Source organism: Aristolochia californica, unplaced genomic scaffold (genome assembly GCF_029961685.1).
Source record: "Aristolochia californica isolate CCGP_79_NKW_82.1479 unplaced genomic scaffold, dmAriCali1.0.hap1 SCAF_1, whole genome shotgun sequence".
Lineage (NCBI taxonomy): Eukaryota > Viridiplantae > Streptophyta > Magnoliopsida > Piperales > Aristolochiaceae > Aristolochia > Aristolochia californica.
The window spans coordinates 58,108,205-58,132,572 of NW_027181770.1; the positions used below are offsets into that span (position 1 = coordinate 58,108,205).

Sequence of the window (24,368 nt, forward strand, 5' to 3'; positions counted from 1 at the left end):
GAATTGCCGGTGTTCAGCGGTGCTTATGTCCGGGCTGATTAAAGTACCGAAGTGGCTGAGAATGAGGCGGAAGATGGTTTCCTCCCAAAGCTCGGGTGGGAGGCCCGTAATTTGGAACCATTGACCGAGACCCCGTTGATGCAAGGAGGGATTCCAGTCCCGGACAAAAGTGATAGTGGCAGACGTAGGGAGTTGGGTTGCCATCTATTGATCCCTGATTGAGCGAAACATAACAATCCACTCGCCCATCCACAAATAAAATGTCAGCGGGGAGTAGTCCAAGCACAAGTGACATGTGAACCAATCCGAGATGCATTGACCCTCTATCGGCGGAGTGCTGGAGGTGACCAAGGCTGTGCAGAGGAGATGATCGAGGCTGGAGGGGGGGGGGGGGGGGGGGGGGTTGGATTTTGTGAGGTTAGGGATGGAGGGACAAAGGCTGAAACAAGGGCTGATTTCTGGGTTGGGGGTTGGACAGGGGATGGCAAAAGCTGTTTTCTGGGCTGTTGGGATCGGGAGCAAAGGGGGGTAATCTGGTGGACGGGGAGATTTGGTGCTGGGCAGTACCATGTCTGCAAGAATTCCCCTTACTTCCCCAGTCTTGGGGCTTGGAAGGCCTCATCTACCTGGAAAGCTACCAGCTCTCAGGTACGTGCTTCCTCTCATCATATTCGGCTGGGCATCCTGTTAGAAATGGGAACTTGTTTTTGGGAGGGCATCTGGTCTGGCCACTAAAGCTTCACTTCTGAATCCCCCCTTATGTATAACCTTTCTTGTGAAAAAGATGCACTGGTTAGTGCTTTGTTGATCACTCTGGACCACCTGCTTATATGGACTGCGGCACTTCTGGAATTTTCATGGTGCCCTATTGTTATAATAAGATCACCAATTGTCCCAGTGGGAGTTCGAATTGCCCAACAATCTCTTGGAAGATCGTGCCCTCCCAAGGTAATATTCTTTCCTTGGTGCCTTCTGAAGAGGAGGGTTCTCACATGTGAGCAGCTTCAGCGCAGAGGTATGATGATTGACAAACTTAATTAATGCCGAGCCAGAAGACATGGACCACCTTCTTCTTTTATCTTCGTTGGCGATGGAGGTATGATGTTCTTTCTTTTTGTAGGTTTGGGATCTCTCTCCCCACCAAACTCTATCTCAGATTTCATTGGCAGCTCTTTCTATATTCCCCTGCTGAGGGTTGGAAAGCTTCTTTAGAGACTAACTATAACCGCTGGCACCTGGTTTATCTGGATCAAGAGGAACGATTGCACCTTCTCAGGCTTAATTGGTTTGGTGGGCTGAGTTATTGAAAGACCGGTTCATGCTATTCTCCTGTGGTCAAAGCTCTCCTATGAGCTTCAGGAGCTCTTGACTGCTGTCATTCATGAAAATTAGAGATTGGTGGCCTCCCTTGACACTACTATAGACCGTGGTCCACCCCCCCACCCGGACACCTTAAGTTGAACTTTGACAACATAATCTGGGTCATACTGGTTTTGGTGTAGTGATAAGGGATCATCGTGGCAACTCCTTATTCTACACTGGCCTGCTGGGAATAACTGACTCTAACATGGCAGTGGTTCATCCTCTGCTAAATGGCCTCCAAATCTATATAATTTTTTTTTGTCTCCCCGTGATTATTGAAGTTGACTCCAAAAGTGTCACTGCATGGGCTTTTGGAAATTTTCCCTATAACTGGAGATTTGATCAGGAATTCACCTAGATTGAAGACTTATCCTGTCGGCTAAGCGTCTCATGGTTGCATGTACCTAGAGAAGCCAATGGTTTGGTTGACCATTTTTCAAAGCAAGGGCATAACCAATCTGGTCTTTATATTACTACTGATTTGGGCTGTTTAATTCCTTAAATGGGCTGTATTCATTTGCTGGCATCTGTTGTGACATCGTTTATTAATAAAATTTTCAGCCCTTTAAAAAAAAAAAATCTCAGAAAGTGGTCGAGAGTTTCTTCTTTATCTTTTATTGTTGCCCAATGTACTATTTCAGATTAGCAGCCCCTTGGAAATCATCCTAAAAATAATAATGTTATCAACATAGGGAAGATAACTGGGAGCAATTTGCGAGAGGAGAGAGATCATGAGAGGAGAGAGAAAGCTATGTGCACCGAAGCGACGCATAGCTTGCACCGGAGAAATGCGTAACGTGCACCGAGAGCTTCAAGTGCGCTAACGTGCGCTGATATTCGAAAAGGAGCCGGGACCCTTCTCCGGTCACCATCCCCACGACTGGTGGCCAGGACCCTTCTCCAGTCACCATCCCCACGACCGGTGACCGGAATCCACGACGACGGATTTCCGGCAAGGACACAGTCACCTTCTCCGACGCCAATTGACAGAAAGACGACGCCTCATCGACAAGACACAGAAAATCCAATCTAGAAAAATTCACTCCAAACGCTCGGAAATCTCGGAGCTCCCCTCCGACGAGTCTCCGGAACCTCCTACGGAAGGTTTCGACGCCAGCTGAAAGGCGATCTCCCTGCGAAAGAAGAGGAGCCAACCTTTCCATTTTAGTTACAGAAAGAACATAGCTACAGTGGAGATAGTCGCTCGGAGCTCTGGACAGGTGATTCGCATCTCCTCTACCGTCGGATCGAAGATGTCCTTCATCTGTGTTCCAATGGAAGCCATTTCAAGTTTCGTTCTTCAATTCTAACGAGTCACGAACGAAGCCAATTGAACCCGTGAATTTTGGACACGGGATTCAATTTTCTTCTTGTCGGTGAGCTCCTTTCGGGGACCAAGAGAGTGCCGTGTCATCCATCGTCGTGGCTCAACAGTGCTTGCCATGATCTATATTCCCAAGGCCACCAACTCAGGTTTCGGCTGGAAGGAGTTCGCATAAGCCAAAGCCATCCAGAGCCTCTCTCCGATGCCAACTCCGCCGACAACACCCGAGCCTCCCCCCCCTTTATTTCGGAGCCCCACCAGAGACAAAACACTCCCCTGAGCCCACCTCTCCCTCCAATCAGCCCTCCCCTTCCTTTGAAATCCCCTAACCTAGCCACTCAGAACCTTTTTCCAGGCCACCATGTCCCAACACACTTTCTTCACTCTGAAACATCCAAACCGTCCAAATCCCTCCCAATTTGCTCCATAAGGGGCAACAATCTCTGGCCCGCTCTATCCTAGTCCACACCTCCCCCAGTATCATCAAAACCAACATCCTTCAATGGCTAACCGATGAGCTTCACCTCCCCTACACACCCAAAATTTCCTACCTCCATGAGGCTATTTGTAGACTTTATTGGCAACTGGGATCTTGATGAGATTACCCTATCTGGGAAGACCTTCACTTTGTCAAATGGCAGACACCCCCCGTCCTATCCAGTTTGACCGCTTCTTAGCTAACAATGACTGGTTCTAGTTATACAGCAATGCCATAGGCAAAGTTCTCAATAGGGTCATTTCTAATCATTGGCCGATTATGGTTGATACCCACTTCGGCAATTGCCCCCCCCCCCTCCTCTTTCGATTCAACAATGCTTGGATGACGGACCCCTCTATCTAGTCCTTTTGGGAGAGGATGGTGTGGCTGTCTCAAGTGGGTGAACTTTCCTAGCCAAGCTCAAGATGCTGAAGCCGTTGCTGCGATCCTGGGCCTTTGCGAGAAAGGCCTCTTCCTCAGCTAAGAGAGCCTCCGTCCTTTCTTAGATTGCCACTCTTGACTCTGAGGAGGAATCTGGAAGCCTCTCTTCCTTGGAAGTAACCCAGAGATATGCCCTCCAAGGGCAAATGCAGTCCTTCGCTCATAGTGAGCTCGTGCACTGGAAGTAGCGTGCAAGATTTGAGTGGCTCGCTGATGGGGATGCCAATACTAAATTCTTCCATACAGTTGCCTCTGCACGGAGAAGAGCCAAACGCATCACCACGCTCAGCGTCAATGGTGAGATTACCTCAGATCGATCCCTTATTTCATACTCACTGATGAGTTTTTTTGCATATTTATATTCTGATTGCCAGCCAGTCTGCTCTTTCTTCGAAAGGGTTCATTTCTAGGCCATTCCTTCGGCTGCAGCTAGTCTCATCGAGCTCCCTTTCTCCAGTATGGAAATTGAAAAAGCAACACTGGGTCTTCCTTTGGATCGCGCTCCGGGCTCAGATGTTTTCAATGGAAAATTCTATCGCTGATGCTGGCCCTTCATTAGAGACGACATTGCTTGCATGGTTCACTCAGTCTATCAACATAGCATCAGATTTAGGAGCATTAGAGCTTCGTTCATTGCCCTCATCCCTAAAAAAGAAGGGGTAGAACTTCCATCTAACTTCCGATCAATCAGTCTCACCACCAATGCCTACAAGGTGCTTGCTCGCCTCCTTGCTAATCGCCTCAGGGAGGTTCTCCCTATTGCCATTCATCATGGCCAAAGTGCTTTTATCAAGGGAAGGAATATATTAGATTCGGCCATGGCATGTCACGAGCTTATCCACCATTTTAAGGCTTTAAAGCTCCCCAGATTCATTCTAAAGCTTGATTTCAAGAAAGCCTTTGATAGAGTTAATTGGAAGTTTCTGGAGACTCTCCTTGGGAAGATGGGATTCGGGGAAAAATGGTGCTTCTGAATTCAAAGTTTGGATCTCCTCTGCAAGCTACTCCGTTCTTCTCAACGGAATGGCCTGCGGGTATTTTAAGGGGTCCAGGTGAATCAGGCAAGGAGACCTCCTTTCCCCTTTGCTCTTCAATGTGGTAGCGGAATATCTATCCTCTTTGATCTATTCGGCCAAGAACTTGGGTTGGCTCCTCCCCATGACGGACTGTGCAACCTTTGATGTGCCGATCCTTTAGTTTGCAGACGATACCATTTGTTTTGGGGTCGGTACAATGGACCAAATCCGAAAATTGCTTGCTTTATTGGGACTATTTGAATTGGCTTCTGGTCAGAACATTAACTGGAAGAAAACCACCCTTCTTGGCTATCATATTGACTTATCTGTGCTTTTGGGTATGGCTGACCATTTGGGGTGCTTAGTGGAAAATTTGCCAGTTACATATCTAGGACTCCCACTCTTTGACTTACGACCTTCGGCAACGCTTTGGCCCCCCCTTATTGAGAAATTTGAAAAAAGACTAGCTACTTGGAGGGGCAAACTTTTATCTAGTGCAAGGCGACTCAATCTTCTCAAGTCTTGTTTGGCAGAATTGTCAAACTATTTATTATCCTTCATGCACTGTCCAACCTCTGTTTGCTACAGGATTGATGCCATCTATCGGCGTTTTCTTTGGAGAGGATCAGATGACACCTACATATATCATTTGGTGAGTTGGAAGTTTGCATGCCCCGCAATTGGGGTGGCTTAGACATCCGGCCTACAAAGGAGATGAACAATGCCCTTATGCACAAATGGATTTGGAACTTCAACATCAAGCACAACAACTTATGGGAGATATGGTCTCAGGTTCTATCTTTAACTTTCGGGTGCTTGGTGGAGGGAGGATGGCGCTACTTGCCTACTATCCCTGATATGAAAATCAATTCAAAAGCTCCTCCCAATTTTCAGAGATGCAACTTCCTTTCACATAAGCAATGGAAGGACTTTCCTCTTTTGGTCGGATGAATGGTGCGGTCCCCGCCCCCTCTCCGAGGATTTCTCGGGGCTCTCTAGGGTGGCGAGGGACCTCTCTTGCTCAGTGGTCGATTCTTGGAGAGATCGCTCATGGAGTCTCACATTTCGTCGAGGATTAAATGATGAAGAAACTTCGGCTTTTTGCTCTCTCCTCTCTAGACTCAGCAACATTACTATTCATGACCATACAGTTGATAAACCAACACGGAAGCCCAACATTAATGGCTGATTCACAGTTGCATCTGCCTACTCTTGTATTAGAAAGCAAGATTACAACATGCATGAGCACAAGGCAAACTTGGCATGGAAGCTCTCAACGCCTAGTAAAATCAAATTCTTTGTGTGGACGGCTATCAGGGAACAAATCCTCACCTCTGACAACCTCGAGGCTACACAACATCCGATAGTACTTGTCCCCTTTGTGGTGTGTGTGACGAGACAGTCCAACATGTTCTCTTACATTGTGATTTTTCTTGGCGAGTCTGGATGAAAATATTTCAGAAGATGCGACTCCAAATGGGGCTTCATCAGGACCCTTTTGGCACCTATGAGATGGTTATGGGGATCTGCCTTCCTAGGTTGGGCAAGATAATTCTCTTGGCATGCCTTGCGCATGTCCCATGCTACCTATAGCTCGAGTGAAATAATCGGAGATTCAACTCCAAGGCTAACACCTCGGATAATACAACTTCCCAGGCAGTGGGCCTTATCTTGAGTTGGTTATATACTAGGAAGGAGTTTGCTTCTCTATTGGGCGTTTCCCTTTGGAAAAATTGGGGTTTGATCGCGCATATGGTGGACCCCTGCAGGAATCCGGTTATGGCCACCTGGGATCCTCCCCCTTGTGACTGCATCAAACTCAATTTTGATGGCAGTGCTTTAGGCTGTCCTGGGCCGGCTGGAGCTAGTGGTGTTTTCAGAGACAACAGTGGAGACCCTATTCTATCCTATGCTGGGCCGGTGGGTATTGCTGACTCAAATACTGTTGAAGTGAGTGCTCTTCTATTCGGCCTCCATATCTTCAAAGAGTGTCTCCATGGCAAGCTGCTTATCGAAGGAGACTCAAAGACTGTCATCAACTGGTGTTCAAAAGATAGCTCCTCCCCCCCTTGGCGCCACTGGCCAACCATTGATTGTATTGCTGACATTGTGTCATCCATTCATTGTAATCGAAATCTCGTTCCTAGATCAACCAATTCTTTGGCTGATAAATTGGTAAAATTCGGAACCTCCCAGCAATCTCTCATTGTTTGGGAAGGCTTTCCCCCTCGTAATATACTCGTTTGAGCTCTCTCTTAATAAAATTCAGCATAATTTTTTAAAAAAAAAACATAGGGAAGATAAGAATATGATTTAGTGTTTCTATGCAACTCAAATATGGAATGATCAACATCATTTTCTTCTAAATTGATATCTCCAATATCACATTGCTATATGAAAAAAAGGTTTTTTGTGGTTAATGAGATGAATTTGTGCATATTATGTGATTTTCACATTCCTAAGCTGTGTAATGTGATGGTGTCTCCTTGGATGATTCTTCTTTATCCTTCATGGCACTGGTGCTCCCAACCAATAAATAAAAATAACTATCTGGTTTCCCTTTGCAATCACTTCAAATTCTCTGTAATTTTGGGTTATTTTTTTACAGGGAAGACACAATGGTGGATCCACGTTAAGCTTCTCAACAGAGTCTAGTTCACCATTCAGCCAGAGTGCTGTATATAATGCTCGAATTCCAAATGGACAAAATTGGAGTTCACTTAGTCCGGGAGAATCTGTGGGTGAAGTTAGTTCTAAGTTAGCTTCTGGCAACATGTACTTGGAACCACATGATGTGCACAGCGATATTGATATTGGTGCTTCATCAGAACAGGAGGTCAATCATGCATTGCGAAGGCTAGAAGAACAGTTAAGTTTAGATAATGATGCTGATGCCATGTCTTACATGGAAAAGCTTCCTCCATACTCCAACCAGGATGGGAATTCAAAATATTCTGGAACATTTAACAAGGAAAGGGTACGAGTCAAGCACAGTAGTAAGCAAGATGACATTAGGAATATAATGCTGCCTCAGTATGAAGGTTGGTTTACTGCTAATTTTGTTTTGTTTCTTCTTCTTCTTCTTTCCTGAATGGTGGTGGTAAATAAAATAATAAAAAAAAAGGCGATTTACTATTATAGGTTCGTGGTTTATTGTTGCTGTTGATGGTGTTATGGTTTGATTTCTTTTTTTGAAATGGTGATGATTTTATTTCAAAAGTGAGTAAGAAAATACATCAAGGGAGACCTCCCCTTACAACAAGAGATTGAAGGGAGGGACCCAATTTAGCACAAAAGTCTGCAGCCGAATTGGCTGATCTAAGAACTTGAGACCAGGAAGAGGAAATAGAGGAAACAAGGTCCATAATATCATGTTTTGATTTCTTGTACTTAATAAATATGAAGGGACTTTCTCTTTATTATCAAGAAAGGACAGAAACAAAAGTAGCTATTTTTCTTACCTTTTTGGAAAAATACGTGGAAATGCCAGCTGTCAATGGTCTTATACCCCAAGTTAGTGAATAGAAAAGGGAATAAGCAACGGATAGCTGTGTTTTGTGAAGGCAATCCTTATTTCTGGAGCGGTGCCATAGACAGCAGTCTTGCTTTCTGAGTGCCGTTTGTGGTTCGAAACACACTATACTAGGTGTACGAAGCCCAAACACATGGTTACCAAAATTCATAGCAGGAGAAGGGAAAGATGCTTCAACGAGTAGGTATCTATTTTCAGAAACTGGAATTGTGGATCTTATAACCATTAGCATCTCATCTGAACTTTTCCTCTGTATAGTAGCAATGTTTGGCAATAGAAAGAAGGTCCTTGTTTAAATCATTCAAATACCGACCACTCTTTTGTTTTCTTTTACATGATATTCTTGGCTGGATACTGAATTGAGCACTAAAATTAGTGTGAAGTTTAGTATTCTGAATTTAAAGTATTACTTATATTGAGCTTAATTCTCTCCTCTTTTTGAATAAAATTTCTCACATTTCCTTAAAAAAAAAACTTATACTGAGCTTAATTGCTTTCTCTGTAGGTGTCAAAATGGACCTTTATGGTCAACATTCTACTGTAGAATCCTGGACAGACATGCTTGAAATGTTCCCAAGTCCATCTGGCATTAATCCCCAAGGTCAAGGTTTTGATAAATTGCTCCTGAAGGGTGTCCTTGACTCTTCTAAGGTAGGAAAGCTTGAGTTTGAATCAGGGTATCTTGCCAAAGTTAAAGTTGTTTTAGAAAAAGTGAGGATGTTCCTGTTTTGCTAATATAATTGTCTCCCTGTTGTCCATCGTTCTATTTTTTGCCTTGTCAAAACCCAGATTTCCACACTTGAGAGGTTTAAAGGAAGAGCAGAAGAAGCGGAGAAGAAGAGAGGAAGAGAGAAAGAACTGTTGCAAGTCAGACTGTCTTTTTAGGAGCCAAAATCATCTATTATTTATTACTTTAAGTGAAGTTACATTACAAAGACAATTATGCGTCCTCATTATAATGATGCCTGTTAATGTCTAACTACTTGCTAATTACTTACACAACTCAACTACAATGAAACTAGAGGCTCTTGTAAACCAGGAGGGACATAATTTCACATAAATACAGTGTGTGAAAAGACATAAAGAGCCTTAACATCTGATGTCTCAACGCACCTTATAAATTAAAAAAAAAAAATGAAATCGATTTAATTAAAGAAAATTCATTAACTTTGACTAAACCAAAGAGATTAGGCACTCAATATGGGCCCCATACTTCAGCTTGTACTAATTCAAATGGACTCACAACTGATTACTATTGGACGGAAATGATGTCTTATGGTGCTTCCTGAATACACTGAAAAGATACATTTGAAGGCAACGAAGAAGTTGCCTTGGGTATTAATGAAGAACCATCCTCAAGGACAATTGACTTAAAATACGAAGACTGTGATATGGAAGAAAAGTAGGAAGACATAATTGACATACACGTAGATGTGCTAGAGTCAATCACCCAATTATAGCTAGGAGACACATGGAGAGGAGACACTTGAGTTGGCTAACTTGGTTCTATCTATGACAAAGATATAGGCTGAATTGTGGAGGATGATGATACAAACTCACCCAGCTTCGGCTTATTAGCTTTAAAGACCTTTTTACTTCTTTTTTTCTTCAGAATGTTGAGGTTTTTGCTAGACTCGAGGGCAAAGAAATATTACAAATTAGGGGGGAGTGTTCGTGCTAATAGTCCGACCATAGAACCCGCTTAACTACTAATAGTCCCTTTAACACCTTCAGGAACACTTCACCCATGGTGGCTCCTTAAACTTGTCCTAGCATTTGTTAGAATGGTGGCTGTTTGGACCACAATGAACATATCATCTATCACTACTTCTACCAAAAATTTGAAATGTGTGACAGCGCCTGTGTGCGACTGCAAGAGACCGAGAGTGTAAGGGTGGCCCCGGCCCCACCCTGCCCCCACCTGCCGGCCACCACATTGCCAGAAGCCCCACCATTGTCAACTCCGACGTCGGCCACCGTCGCTTCGAGCCTGCACTCCGAGCGTCTCCAAGCAACAAGAAGGTCATCCCTTCCAGCAACGGTCAGAGCTTCGGCTGATGGTCAGAAAACCCTGGAAACCATGCTGACGAGCATCCGAAGGCCTCGACGGAACCTAACGACGCGGAATGGACCGCTGTCTCTCGGCGATGGTGACAACAACATCTTTTTCGTTTCTCTTACAAAAATAGCAGAGTTACAGTTGAGCGGGTGAATCATAGCTCATGTCTAGTTATTTGCATGATTTTGGCGAGCAAAATGAAGTTGTCTTTCATCTACGTATCAATCGTGGCAATTTCTGCCTTCACCCAACAATTTCTGCACTGCACGAATGCGAGGTCGGGAAGGTCGTGTGAGCTCTGGTTGGGCAGCTCGGCCTTCACCTTTTCTATGACCACATTCTGTGGTGGCCGAGACTACCGGATCACCCAATGTCGGGGGAACTCCATCCTAGCTCAGCTCTTCATTCCGAAGAGCACTAACCCCGGATTTGGCTGGTAGGAGCTGGCGGAAGCCCTCTGGAGTTTCTCCCTGGCACCGACTCCGGCAAATGTGTCGTCTCCCACTAGCAGAAACAGTCAAATGTACCCCCCTCTCCTTCCCGAGCCCCGCCGAAACCAAATCTTCCCCCATAATCCATTTTTTCCCCTTGTCTCCCCACTCCTAAAACTTCCCGAGCCAACTCCCCCAAAGCTTCCCACACTCGTGAGCTTTTCTGAGTCAGCACCTACTCCCCCCCTGTTGAGTTCCCAGAAACCATTTGCCTACCTTCTTCGTGACGGGCGTCTTGTGCTGGCGTGCTCAATCATCATTCATACCACCTCAGAAATTGACAAGTCCATCATCCTCCAGTGGCTGAGTGCTGAACTAAACCTCACATATACACCCAAAATTTCCTATCTCACCTCCCAAACATGGCTTGTACATTTCTGCACTCAGCCGAAGACAATGGCGGGCCTCGCCCTCTCACCTCATCCCCCTTTAGGCATCACAGGGATCTCGGAATGGCTTCCCTTGACGCCATCCAGCCAGTTCAGGCAATGGCCAACTATAACTGGCTTACCAGTGGAGTTATGACAATCTTTGGTCTTCTCGAGCATCATTACCGAGTTCGGGTCCATTATTGCTTTGGACCCACTCATGAGCATTGACATCGACTCGATGAGGCCCGAATCCTCATTAATCCACTCCGCTCCTGTGAAGGGCTGCATTTCAGATGCATTATGGTAGACAATGCCCAATTGTGGGTCTGGATCGACATTGGTGCTATGACAGATTGCCAACCTGTGGAGTATCCCGCTGTTGATGAGCCATCTGGAGATGCCCCTCACAACTTGGCAATGCATTGAGAGAAGCATATTCTGATTCCACTTAATGAAGTGCGGTCTCCCCCTTGCAGCCCTGGCATGAGTCATGTTGCTGACCCTGCATGGACTCCCCCCTCCCCCACCCAGCCCCACCACCACCTCCACACCTCGCCCCCTAAAACTACCACTCAGACGTTGAACCAGGGACAAGTGAGCAAGCCCCTCAAGGCCGCCGCCAAAACCACTCCCCACCCCCCATAGCCACATACCAGAAATGGAATAGAGGTCAGCCTCGGCAATTGCTTCAGGGGGAGCCTAATGCTCAAACCTGCTTCCCCTGGGATCTAGCAATGGGCCTGTTCATTTTCCTGGACATGGGAGAAAGATCCCAGTGTTTTGTGGAAGCGTTTTAGTCCGAGCAATATAAGTTCAACCTGGAAACCTAGGCTCAAATTTTGGAATTAGCCAAAGTGATGGGCACTGTCTTCATGGGGCCTCTTCGGGGGGGAGAAGGAATTGGCTCGATGTAGTGTCGTGCGTCTATTCAATGCCTCTTTGCCTCTACTAAATCAAGCATTGTTGTGCTTCAAGAGACTAAGGTTGCTTCTCTTACCCTCGGTTTCGTTCGTGATATTTGGCCTCTGAAGGAGCCCGATTTGATCATTGTGGATGCCGTTGGCTTGGAGGGAGGCATTCTTCTTATTTAGGACAATGGCACTATTAAGGTGATTGATAGCTTCCGGGAAGCTACTCTCTTGGCATTAAGCTGTGGGACGAGTGCTCGAGAATCATTTAGTGTCTTGTGGGGGTCTTATGGGCCTACTAGACATAGCGAGAGACACCTCTTCTGGGATGACCTCCTACCGGTCTGTCAGAGATGGCTTGTTCCTTTGTTGCTTGTTGGGGACTTCAATGTGACTCTTTTTTTGCCATGGTTGGCAGTTGCCCCCCCCCCCCCCCCCCCCCCCCCCCCTCGCCATTCCAATTTAACAATGCTTAGATTAATGACCCCCTCTTTTGATTATTTTGTCCAATCCTTTTGAAAGAAGATTGATGCTATCAGTCCGAGTGGGTGGTCCCTCCCGGTGAAACTCAAATTGCTCAAGCCCCTTTTGCGCTTGTTAAGGAATAGTCCCACATGGATTAGTGAGATCAAAGATCTTGAGTTTATTAGTTAGCGGAAAATGTTTCCTAAGTGGTTAGTCATTTTGGGATAGGGTCTTTGACCCAATTTAACATGGTATCAGAGCTAGTACTCGTATGTGGGCATTCCACCCAAATTATCTATGTGCTTACACGTGAGGGGGAGTGTTAAGGAATAGTCCCACATGGATTAGTGAGATCAAAGATCTTGAGTTTATTAGTTGCCAAAAAAGGTTTCCTAAGTGGCTAGACATTTTGGGATAGGGCCTTCGACCCAATTTAATTGCGCTCTTGGGCCTTAGAGTGCCAATCCACCCATTCGGCAGAGAAAGCCTCCACCCTTGATCTGGTGGCTACCATCGACACTGATGAGGAGTCAAGAAGCTTGACCTCTGCTGAAATGGCTCAGCGCTATGCCCTCCAGGGGCAATTACAAGCCTTCGCTCATTGAGATCTCATGCATTGGAAGAAGCGGGCTCGGTTCAAGTGTCTTTCAAAGGGAGATACAAACACTAAATTTTTTCATGCCGTTGCTACTGCCAAGAGAAGAGCCAACCGTATTACCTCGCTCTGTGTTAATGGCGAGGTTACCTCAGAAAAATCCCTTATTTCTAACACTTTGGTGAGTTTATTTTGCAGGTCTTTACACAGAATGCCAGTCAGTTCGACCTTTCTTTCAGAGGGTCAATCCTGTTGCAGCCACCAATCTTATTGAGCTCTCCTTCTCCAACCGAGAAATTGAGAAAGCTGAAATGGGCCTCCCTTTGGATTGAGCTCTGGGTTCGGACGGCTTCAATTGGGAATTTTACCGTCACTGTTGGCCGTTCATTGGTGAAGACATAACCCATATGGTACACTCGTTCTACCATCGTGGCATATCTTATAAGAGTATAGGGGCTGCTTTCATTGCCCTTATTCCCAAGATAGACGGGGTGGAGCTTCCTTCTGACTTTCGGCCTATTAGCCTCACCACCAACACTTATAAGGTGATTACATGTTTCCTTGCTTTGCCAACCATCTCCGAATAGTGCTTCCGGTTGCTATCCATCAGGGGCAGAGTGCTTCATTAAAGAGAGGAATATTTTGGATTCAGCTATGACCTGTCATGAGCTCCTTCACTACTACAAGACTTTGAAGCTCCCCAGGTTTATTCTCAAAGTAGATTATGAGAAGGCATTCGACAGTTAATTGGAAGCTTTTGGTTATTCTTATGGAAAAAAAATGGGATTCGGTATCAAGTGGAGGTTCTGGATTCAAAGTTGCATCTCCTTTGCCAATTATTTGGTGCTTCATAATGGAACAATGTGCCGCTATTGTAAAGGAACTCGGGGCATCTGTTAGGGGGATCCCTTATCTCGTTTACTTTTCAATGTGGTGGCAGAATATCTTTCCTCCTTGATTTATTCGGCTAAGGGTTTAGGTGGCTCCTCCCCATGGCTGATTTTGAGGCATTTGATATTCCGATTCTTCAGTTTAAGGATGACACCATTTGCTTTGGTGTGGGCACCATGGATCAGATCAAGAAGTTGAAGGCTGTTCTTGGTCTATTTGAATTTTCTTCTGGGTCAGAATATAAATTGAAACATCTTTAAATAAACTTTGTTAAGTTGTGGAGCCTAATTAACGCCTTACACTGAGTTGGTCACCGATCAACCTTTGCGGTAAGGTTGCCGTGGGGGTTGGAAGGGGGGCGGAGCCCCCGTTCGATTTATGATATATTGACTGTTGTTTCATTAAGGGCATTTTGGAAATTTCACTCTTGTAATGCAGTTGCCCTGGCTTTCTCTTTAAATTGGGGGGCGTCGCTATTAAGTTTTTATGATCTTAATCCGAGGAGCATCTCAAGTTGTAGCCCAAGAGGTTAGAGAGAAACACATGTAAGTGTGCGACTTCTCTTGTAAACTATTTCATTTTCATAGTGGATTATTGTAGCGGCGGAAGACAGGACGTAGTCTCACCTTGAGGTGAACCTATATAAATTTTTTTGTGCTTTTCTGTGCTTGCTTTTCCTTTCTTCTACATTTATTATTATTGCTCTTGTTAGTTTGGAATTAGGACATTTAATTCCGAACAAACTCTTCTATGAGACTTCCTCCTGTGAGACTCCGCCATATTAATTGTGGCTCTTGTGAGACTTCTTGCTGTGAGAGTTATGTAAGACTCTTTCATACTTGTTGTTCAATACTCTCCCTGAAGTTGGAGTTTATAATTTCAGCTTGCAATAAAAAATTCTTGGTCTTCAATTTTCATTGGCTAAAATTTTTCATTGATGCCAATTCTTCATCTTATTTTGTCTTATTTTTTTGAATATTCCAGTCACATAAAAATTACCACAATATATGAAATAAAATACCTATTTTTTATAATTCTCCCCCTCAAGCTGGGGATAAAAAAGAAATAGAGACCTAGCTTGGATAAACCACAATATGGAAGAAGAAAATCACTCCTAGTTGTACAACAAATCTCCATACACCAGTCAAAACCGTTATAGTCTGAAACACATTCCGCTCAATTTCAATGCCGGAAAAACAATCCAACTTCAGGGCATAACAAATAAACTATTCACTTTTTAAGGGTAGCTCAAACACAAAACACCTTGTGGGTGAAGAATAAAAAGACGTGACTCAAGCTGGAGGTTGGGGAAATTGGTTCCTAACGAAGAAAGACTTTTTCCATCTCAGAAGCTCCCACCTTTTGGGAAATTGGCGTTTTGTTGCTGCTATGGCTGGGAGATACCTTGTGGGTGAAGAATAAAAAGATGTGACTCAAGCTGGAGGTTGGGGAAATTGATTCCTAACGAAGAAAGACTTTCTCCATCTCAGAAGCTCCCACCTTTTGGGAAATTGGCGTTTTGTTGCTGCTATGGCTGGGAGATACCTTGTGGGTGAAGAATAAAAAGACGTGACTCAAGCTGGAGGTTGGGGAAATTGGTTCCTAACGAAGAAAGACTTTCTCCATCTCAGAAGCTCCCACCTTTTGGGAAATTGGCGTTTTGTTGCTGCTATGGCTGGGGCCTATCTCCTTCCTACTATGGTTACCTGGAACTCTTCGTCTTTTGGTTACCTTAAACTAAACTTTGATGGTAGTGTCTTTGGGTGCTTTGGGCCTACAGGATTTGGTGGTGTCATCCATGACGACCACAACAACCTCCTCCTCTCCTATGTCGCCCCCTTGGGCATTTCGGACTCCACCTCGGCGGAGCTTGCTGGGTTGCATCAATGGCTGATGTCCTTCCGTGATTGCTTCTCTGGCCCCCTCATCATTGACTGGTGCGCCAATTCCAGGTCTCCTCCCTGGCACCATTGGGACATCGTTTTGGATATTTGTAACATCTCTTCCTCCCTAGAATGTATTTGGAATCATGTTCCTAAATCCGCTAATCATCTTGTGGACGCTCAAGCTAAACGGGGCACATCCCTCCAAGTTTTTGATGTGGTGGGAGCCCCCCCCCCCCCCCAGGTTGTAATTTTTCTGTCTTTATAAATTCACACTTTACATAAAAAAAAATGGCTGGATCTATGCATTGCTTTGAAGTGATGAAAGCACAAGATGATAAACTGAAAAAGTACTAGAGGAAAAACAACTTTAAAAGTACAAGATGATAAACTGAAGAAGTACTAGAGGAAAAACAACTTTAACTTGGAAGGAGGTGACTATGCAATACTCATACTTCCAAATGAATCTAGAATGTGACCCTTTTTTAGTCTCACTACTAATTATTTGATTACTCACCTAAGGTTCTATGTTGTTCACTAACCAGGTCATCACTTGGCAATTGTCCATCGCCTTATCTTTAGTTTTGGGAGAAGAGAGAGCGGGGGGGGGGGGAGTCTCTGAGATAGATTGAGACCAATCCAAATAGTTGTCCTTTCAACTTAATTGATGTGATCAGAATAGAACTCCTTTGTTTCAGAACTCTCCATAGATTTGGTTGGGGTAATTACTCCTTCTGAATTAGCCATTACTGCACAATAACATTAAACCAGCAACCAAAAGATCATACAGCACATGAAATGACTCAATTACCTTCACCTATCGCCTATAACCACCAATTCCCTTGCACACCATACCTGTGGGTCCTACACTAGCAAACAATCTAGGGCAAAGATAAAAGACTATTTCCACCACCAGAATTCAACCAACCAAAATCAATTTAGACATATAAGCTCGCATAAAACATCAAATCCAATCTAACCAAATGCACAGGTAATATAACAAACCTGGAAAGGTTTGTGCCATCGTAAGTCTAGGATTAGACTTAGGAACAGCTAGAACACAACCCTCTTGGGGCACATAAACTCATAACAAATGCTTAAGTAGCAGCACAAGCTATCAACCAATGGGTTATGACACAGAAGAGGTAGGACCTAACATGTAATGCTGGTCAGCATAAGAAATTGAAAATTTTCCCTTCTTGGAGAAGTTGCAGGTCCTAGAGATGACTACAACACTTGAAAACTCTTCCTTGATCGGATTTTAATGCTTTGACACCATATCAAAATTCATGAAAGGTGGTCTCCTTAGAGGACTTAATCGGCTCCTAACCTTTTTTTTTTTTTTAAATGATGCTGAATTTTATTAAGAGAGAACTCAAACGAGTAAATTACAAGGGGGGAAGCCTTCCCAAACAATGAGAGATTGTTGGAGGTTTCGAATTTTGCCAATTTATCAGCCAAAGAATTGGCTGATCTAGGAACGAGGTTCCAATTACAATGAATGGATGATACAATGTCATCAATGCAATTAGTGATTTTTCAGCGGCGCCAAGGGGGGGAGCTATCTTTTGAACACCAGCTGATGATAGTCTTTGAGTCTCCTTCGGCTCCTAACCTCTTTTATCCCATCACTTAAGCATAATAAGGGGTGTAAACAATATAAAGATGAAATGGAATAAGTTATTCCATGTTCCAATTACCATTTATTATTTCATTTCCGTTTTGTTTGATTAAAAATAGGTGTATTCCATTTCCATTTGTTTATCCAATTATCTATTGGATAAACAAGTGAATGGGTAAACAAATGGAAACTAGTAAATAAGAGTATTGCTTTTCCATTTATTTACGGTAGAGATGCCCACATCTTTTACTACACATCATAATGTGACCATTGATATGTGGTTCTATGCTACTTACCATCCATGTCATGACCTAACAGTTTGTAAAGATTGACCCCAATTCCATCCCAAAATAATTAGTTTCTTAAGAGACCAATTTCTCAACCTTTTTATCCAACAACTTTTCTTAACACTTATTTATGTGGGACTATTCCCACTAATACTCCCCCATACATCCAGGCTTACACATGGGCTTGAGACGTGGACAACATAGGCAAGGTACACATTTAACGGGGCATAAATTGGGTCCAATAGCCCCGTTCCATCCCAAAACGTCTGGACACCTAGACGGCCTATTGCTCAACCTTATAAATCAACAAATTCTTTTAATACTTATCTATGTGGGGATATTTCACTAACACAACTATTTACCGACCTTGTCATGCCCTATCAATTATCAGCTTCTCAGTCTTCAGTCATAGGAATAGGAGGGTCATACCTAATATATGTTGTCTTTCTTTTGGCTTGCAAAAGCATTTGAATAGAAGCACTCAAGTTCAAATAGTTCTTTCCGTTCAATTTTACTGAAGTTATTATGGAATTAGAGTCCTTTCTATCAGAATGTCTGAGAAGCTTTACATAGGGTAATTACTTCACCCTGATCAGTCATCTCCATAATTAACCAAAACACCAAGTTCACCACAATACACACTTAGAGATGCACACACAATTACACCTTCTGCATAAAACCAATCTCCCTTCAAACCAATCCAATAAAGAAACACAGGACACCAAACCAGCAAATTAAACCTGCACACCAAATTCAGGATAGCTCCAACAAAACTGGCAACAGGCTCTTGGTAATCTACCACTAGCACCTAATGCTGAGTCAAAGCAGTAAAGCAATTGATGAATCCCACACAAATTTATCTCTTCCAGCGAGGATAATGAGGCAGCATATGACAAAACACTTCTCTACTGCCTTAGAAATATTCAATTGTACCAAATCAGATATCATTGATACCTATACATCAACTTGGACAGTCTGTGTAGATTTAAGTTGCACTGGGACACATCACGACCCTTGTTTGGGGAACAAAACGTGAATTACACTAAGCAGCACTAACAGCCAACCAATTGGTTATGACAAAAAAAGAAGTAATCTCTAATTTGGAAGTCGACCAGCAGAAGAAAAATCAAAACTTGACCCTCAGGAAGTTGATGTAGATCTGGGATAGGAGAAAAAACGGAGAAACTCCTATGGCTTGGACTTTCATCGCTTTGAAAGTTATTGGGGATAATCTCACATAGGTTAATGTCTGGAAAGATGTTGTGGTTATTAGTTAGGAAACAACCTCCTAACTTCGACTAGTCATTTTAGGATGTATTAAGAAGGCTAATTGCATTGCAGATTCTCTAGCTCGGTTGGGAGTTGACTTACATATTATTATGGGTAGTTCATTCCTTTTATATGTGGGATGAGTTGCCTACTTTGATTTTAGGGTTGCTTGATGTCCTCCTATTGTGGTCCTAGTACGTTCTTTCTTTAATGAATTTTCTCTTTTTAATATAAAAAAATCATAAGAACTGGAAGTTTGTTGTCAAATTGTTTTCTTGGTTTAAATATGTATGTTGACTGATATTCGGAATTCAATTTGAAGTCCTATTAGTTTCCCTTAGTTGGATTAAAATTGTTGGTGTTATTTTTTTGCTACGATGTTAACATCATGGTTATAATAGTAAACACATCTATCAATTTTGATACAACAGACTGACAATTCATTTGAGCTTCTACTGCTACAAAACTACGAAGTAAAGTTGGGGGATAAGACTGGAATATGAGTGGTGCAGCCACTATTCTTTCAACTTCAAGAAGTTTCGGATTTTTCAAGTTAAAAGAGTAAAACTTGAACTTTCAGAGTTGTTTATATCTGTGGCTAATCACAATAGAAGATAAGAAACCGTTCTTAGTTTAATGAAAAGATACCAAGAGTTAGCAACTTTCTAAAAATTAGAAGATACGACTAATATGATGTTTTATTTTTTGTCTTCTTCTTTTCTTTACCTTATTCTATAATTCTTCAATTGTTTTGAATAGCTTTGTCTTTCTTCATATTCTTCAGCTATTCCTCCCACATTTGAGACATACTACATCAGCTTTTCTCATGCAAAACACTGCATTTCTCTTTTAACTTTCCTTTCTTCTTCCTACAACTCTAAATCTATTCCTCATCTTTCACTCCCTTTTTTTTTTTTTTTTGTGTGTGTGTGTGCAGTTTAGCTTTCTATCTCTTTTTTTCTATTCTGATCAATTTCTTATTTTTATATTCATGTGACTATTTTTATGAAGGGATAACGAATATAAGAGAGCAAGAAGAGCTTAATGCCAAAACAGCAAAATATAAAACAGAAACAACTGAAAGTGGTTCGCCATACAACAAAGTCACAACACAAATAGTGATCTTAATGGAGTTAGCTACCTCCCTTTAAATCAAACTTAAATTTAACTGACAATTCGAACCATGGTTGGCCTCAGACAAGCTTCTTTATAATTCAAGAATGTTACTGCAAACTCCTATAAGCATGCACTGACTAAGCCCTTAAGTCAGCAAACTGCTTGCAGCAAATTATTCTTAGTTGAGAAACTTATCTAAAGTTTAATTTCAGCAGCATGTCTTAGCTACATTTTCTGAAAAGTAAGAACATCCGATCTCCTGAGGTGACTGAGTTTGAAATTATGTTATTGGGATTTATAGTGACATCATCTGAACAGTTCTGATTTGTGTAAATAATCTCACAGAGGGTCTCATGCTTCAGCAAACAAGTTCCCTCAAACTTTCAGCTATTTGCAGTCTGAAGCATTATGTATCTCTGCAGTCTTCTTGGTGCTCAAAAGAGCTTCAATTTAAAACATCTGTATTGACGCCGCCATGTCACTGCGAAGCCATTAATCTCAATTTATGTCAGAATTATGAAAAGGAAGTGTTTGGCATGGATTTGTTAATATTTTCATACGCTCTCCTCATTAGTGTCAATTAGTGAATTATTCATGATAGGCTAATTGACTTATCTGTTTGACATTCTTGTTGTAAATTTCAGTCCTCTGGTGTTGTTTCTCATTGTGCTTATCTTTGATTTATCTATAGGGTAAGTCCTTATCTTCCTCAGAAAAGTTACAACACTCGGCCAATGTTGCGAAGCACCATGAAAGAATGACGAGCAAGTGGCATCAAAGTATAACTAGTGAACAAAATGGAAATGTTTACTGTTCTTCTTCTGAGAAGAGTTTAAGTCGACAACTTTCAGAAACTAGAAGATTCTTATTAGAGTCTGATGATCCAATTGATTCTTCACAAAGTGAATTGCTTCAAGAAGTAGAGAATACCTTCTCTACGTATTCCTCTGGAGCAAGTTCTCATGAAGCTACTTCTAAAGGATTGACACCCCATGAGGTCAACAGTGTTAACTGGATGGAAGCCAGGCCTGGATTAATAGGTAGCAGTAATAAGTTTTCTCCTGGTTATTATGAGACGTGGTTTGACCAAGAGAGCCACCTTGGAACTCCCCCTCTTGCACCAGATGTAAGTCTGACTCTTGCAGAAGTTCAAAGATTCCATATTCGAGAAGTATCCCCTGAATGGGCTTATAGTGGTGAACAAACTAAGGTATTTTTTTCTTGGTGATTCTTCCTGTTATCATTGAAATATCAATATTTCCTACTCCTGACTTGGGAAGTCTTGTTTGAAGGCCTCTGTGTTATATATATATCACCTTAATTCTATTGGTTCCATTTTTTGCTTCTAAAAGTTGTCAGTGGTTTCGACTGGACAATAATGTCTTCACTGCAACATTCTATTTTAAACTTTTAAGAATCTAATGGACAAGTTATGTATCAGAAAATCAAAATTCAGTCATCTCAGATATTTGCTTGTCAACTAGATCCTGTAATCTTCACTAGAGAAATACTACAGTGCTCTACTAGATGGGCTACCTGTGGAGGAGGAAAATTAAATGATTCTGACAAGTGAAAAGTGTACACTGAGGCTAAGCTCTTGTTTCATACTTGTATTTCAGGTTATTATAACTGGAGACTTTCTATGCAGTCCTTCAGAGTGTTCATGGGCTTGTATGTTTGGGGATGTTGAAGTTTCTGTGGAAGTAATTCAAGAAGGGGTGTTGCGATGTCTTTCTCCTCAACATTCTTCTGGCTGGGTAAGTTTCTGTTTAACATCTGGAAATAGGGAAGCCTGTAGCGAAGTACGAGAGTTTGAGTTTCAACCTGAGCCTCAGACCTCATCTTTGGGGTCCATCTTCCAACAAAGAGAAGAAAATAAGACTAAAGAAGAATTAGCTCTCCTACTTAGATTTGTGGGAGTCTTACGTCATGGATTTGATAGTGTAACTGTTCAGAAGGAAGACTCTGTTGAATCAGGAACTGAACTTTTTAAAAAGTGGATAGTTGCTGATGATCCATGGGGCCATATCATAGAGGCACTTATTGTTGGCAATGCAACCTCCATCCAGACATTGGAATGGATGGTGGAAGAACTACTAAAGGATAAGTTGCAGAGCTGGGCTTTATCAAAAGTCCAATATTGTGATGGGGTAACAGATAGTTCCTTATCCAAGCAAGAGCAAGGCATGATACACATGATAGCTGCTTTGGGTTATGAGTGGGCCTTAAGTCCAATTTTAAGTTCTGGAGTTGGTATAAACTTCCGTGACATCAATGGCTGGACTGCCCTGCATTGGGCTGCAAGATTTGGAAGGTAATCCCAGTTGATTTTTTCAATTATCTTGTAGAGAGCTTTTTAAACAAGTAAAAGGTACTCTTAGGTATGTCCTTCAATGTTATAAAACATTTTTTGTTATAATACTTTATAAGCTACAATTAGGATAGAGATTTGAGTAACCTCTCCAAGAATACTATATATATATATATATATTTCTAGTATTTTAAAAATAGCTGCCTGTCACAATGGCCTCGTGCTATTTTATTTACAGGAGTGGTAGACTTAAGTCAACCAACTATTTGTTGCATCCAAATGTTTTACTTTTACAAAAAAAAAAAATCTAAAATTTGCAATACTGCCATCTTATACAAATCCTTTGTCACCTTATATCATTCTTTTTTCTAGAGTTAAAATCTGAAATAGATTTTGCATGGGCCCTCGAAAGTGAAATAAAAACATGTAGAGCACGAAGTTAAAAATTAAATTTAGGGGGTACATAATAAATGCATGCACCTTACGTCCATGGATTGGAGTCTGTGTTCTTTTTTTTTTTTTTTTACTAGCTATCCCAGATGGACTTGGAAAGGACTGGTGTGCTCATCTTAGTATACTTTTGTACATCATATCTTGCCAGGATCAAGTATATGCTTCTTACATTTATACAATTAACTACACACTGGTACACATGTCACATTAACACAATGAAGCATGAAACTTAGAACTTTTCTTGAATCTCTATATTTCCAATGAACTTTAAAGGAGGCTGGACTTGAGTCCAACCTCAACTTGAAAAAGTTGGCTAAACCCAACTTTTTCTTCTTTTAAAAGCTGTTCTACTTATAAGAATATAATTTACTTCATTATATGTACAACAATGCCATTCATTGGAAATTGAAAAAAATAAGAAAAAATTTCAAAATAACATCAACATGATTGCATACAATAATCAGTTATTTTAGAACACAAAGAATCAATTTCTAAGTTATTCAAATAAATTTATATAGTGAAAATGAAAATCGGGTGTACATAAGCTTATATGGATTTAGGTCTATACTTCTTTTCCCATGGAATACCATATAAAACTTTTGCTTTTTCTGCCTTAATAAATAATTGTTTTCCCTTTTCTAATACTGATTTTATTATTTTAAAGTTATTTGTTTAATATTTTGATCAAAGTGGTTCTCTTTAAGCTAAATAGTGCCATATGCCTCATAGTGCTAACAATTTCATGGATTCCTCGCACGGTGGGTGTTCAGTTGTAATTTGTTGAGGCATGTACGTTTCTTGCTTTAGGGCTTTTGTGTCACTTGTCTATTTTATACTTGAGTCAGGTAAATCAAGTTTTTGTATGAGCCTAGAGGTATTTTTGTCTATTAATACTTGTCTATTATTGTCACTTGCCATATGCCTCATGGAATGCACGTGGAATTGGATCCTCCCGAAGGCGGGATACCATCCGAAGCCTCCTCTCTGCCTCCAAGACCTCCATTGCCACTCTCCAAGAAACCAAAATTCAAAACCTCTCTGACCCAATTGTCTGTGACCTCTAGCACTCCCCCAACCTCAGAATAAATGCAATATGTCACTCCGATGGCATCTTGGCTGTTTGGAACAACAACAACATTTAGGTCCTAGATTCTGCTGTTGGTTCCTTTGCAATTAGCCTGAAAATCCGAGGCAAAAATTCCGGCCATTCGTGGGGCCTTGTGGGGGTCTATGGCCCCACCAAGTATCAGAACTGACAAGCATTTTGGGATGAGCTATTCAATCTCACCCAGCTCTGACCTCGTCCCTTCCTTAATGCAGGCGACTTCAATGCTATAAGATTCTACAATGAGAAATCACCTCTAGCTAGCCAAATCACCTCACCTCTTCCATAAGAATTTTTGCTGACTTTATCGAAAGTTGCGAGTTGGAAGAAACTGCTATATCCGGCAAATTCTTCACATGGTCGAAAGGTCTGATCCCCCCCCCCCCCCCA

General features: G+C 42.2%; 1 protein-coding gene across 3 annotated transcripts in view; it reads left to right on the top strand.

Moving 5' to 3' along the window:
* Positions 1-24,368, top strand: part of LOC137952703 (calmodulin-binding transcription activator 4-like) — a 50,807-nt gene that overhangs the window by 18,790 nt on the left and 7,649 nt on the right. For 2 of the 3 annotated variants that reach the window (XM_068799767.1, XM_068799774.1), the window contains 5 exons: positions 7,230-7,662; positions 8,659-8,804; positions 8,943-9,020; positions 20,801-21,319; positions 21,729-22,423. In XM_068799767.1, the coding sequence (XP_068655868.1) occupies positions 7,230-7,662; positions 8,659-8,804; positions 8,943-9,020; positions 20,801-21,319; positions 21,729-22,423 (1,871 nt within the window). The remainder of the gene's footprint in view (positions 1-7,229; positions 7,663-8,658; positions 8,805-8,942; positions 9,021-20,800; positions 21,320-21,728; positions 22,424-24,368) is intronic. The other variant, XM_068799768.1, reaches the window with a different exon arrangement.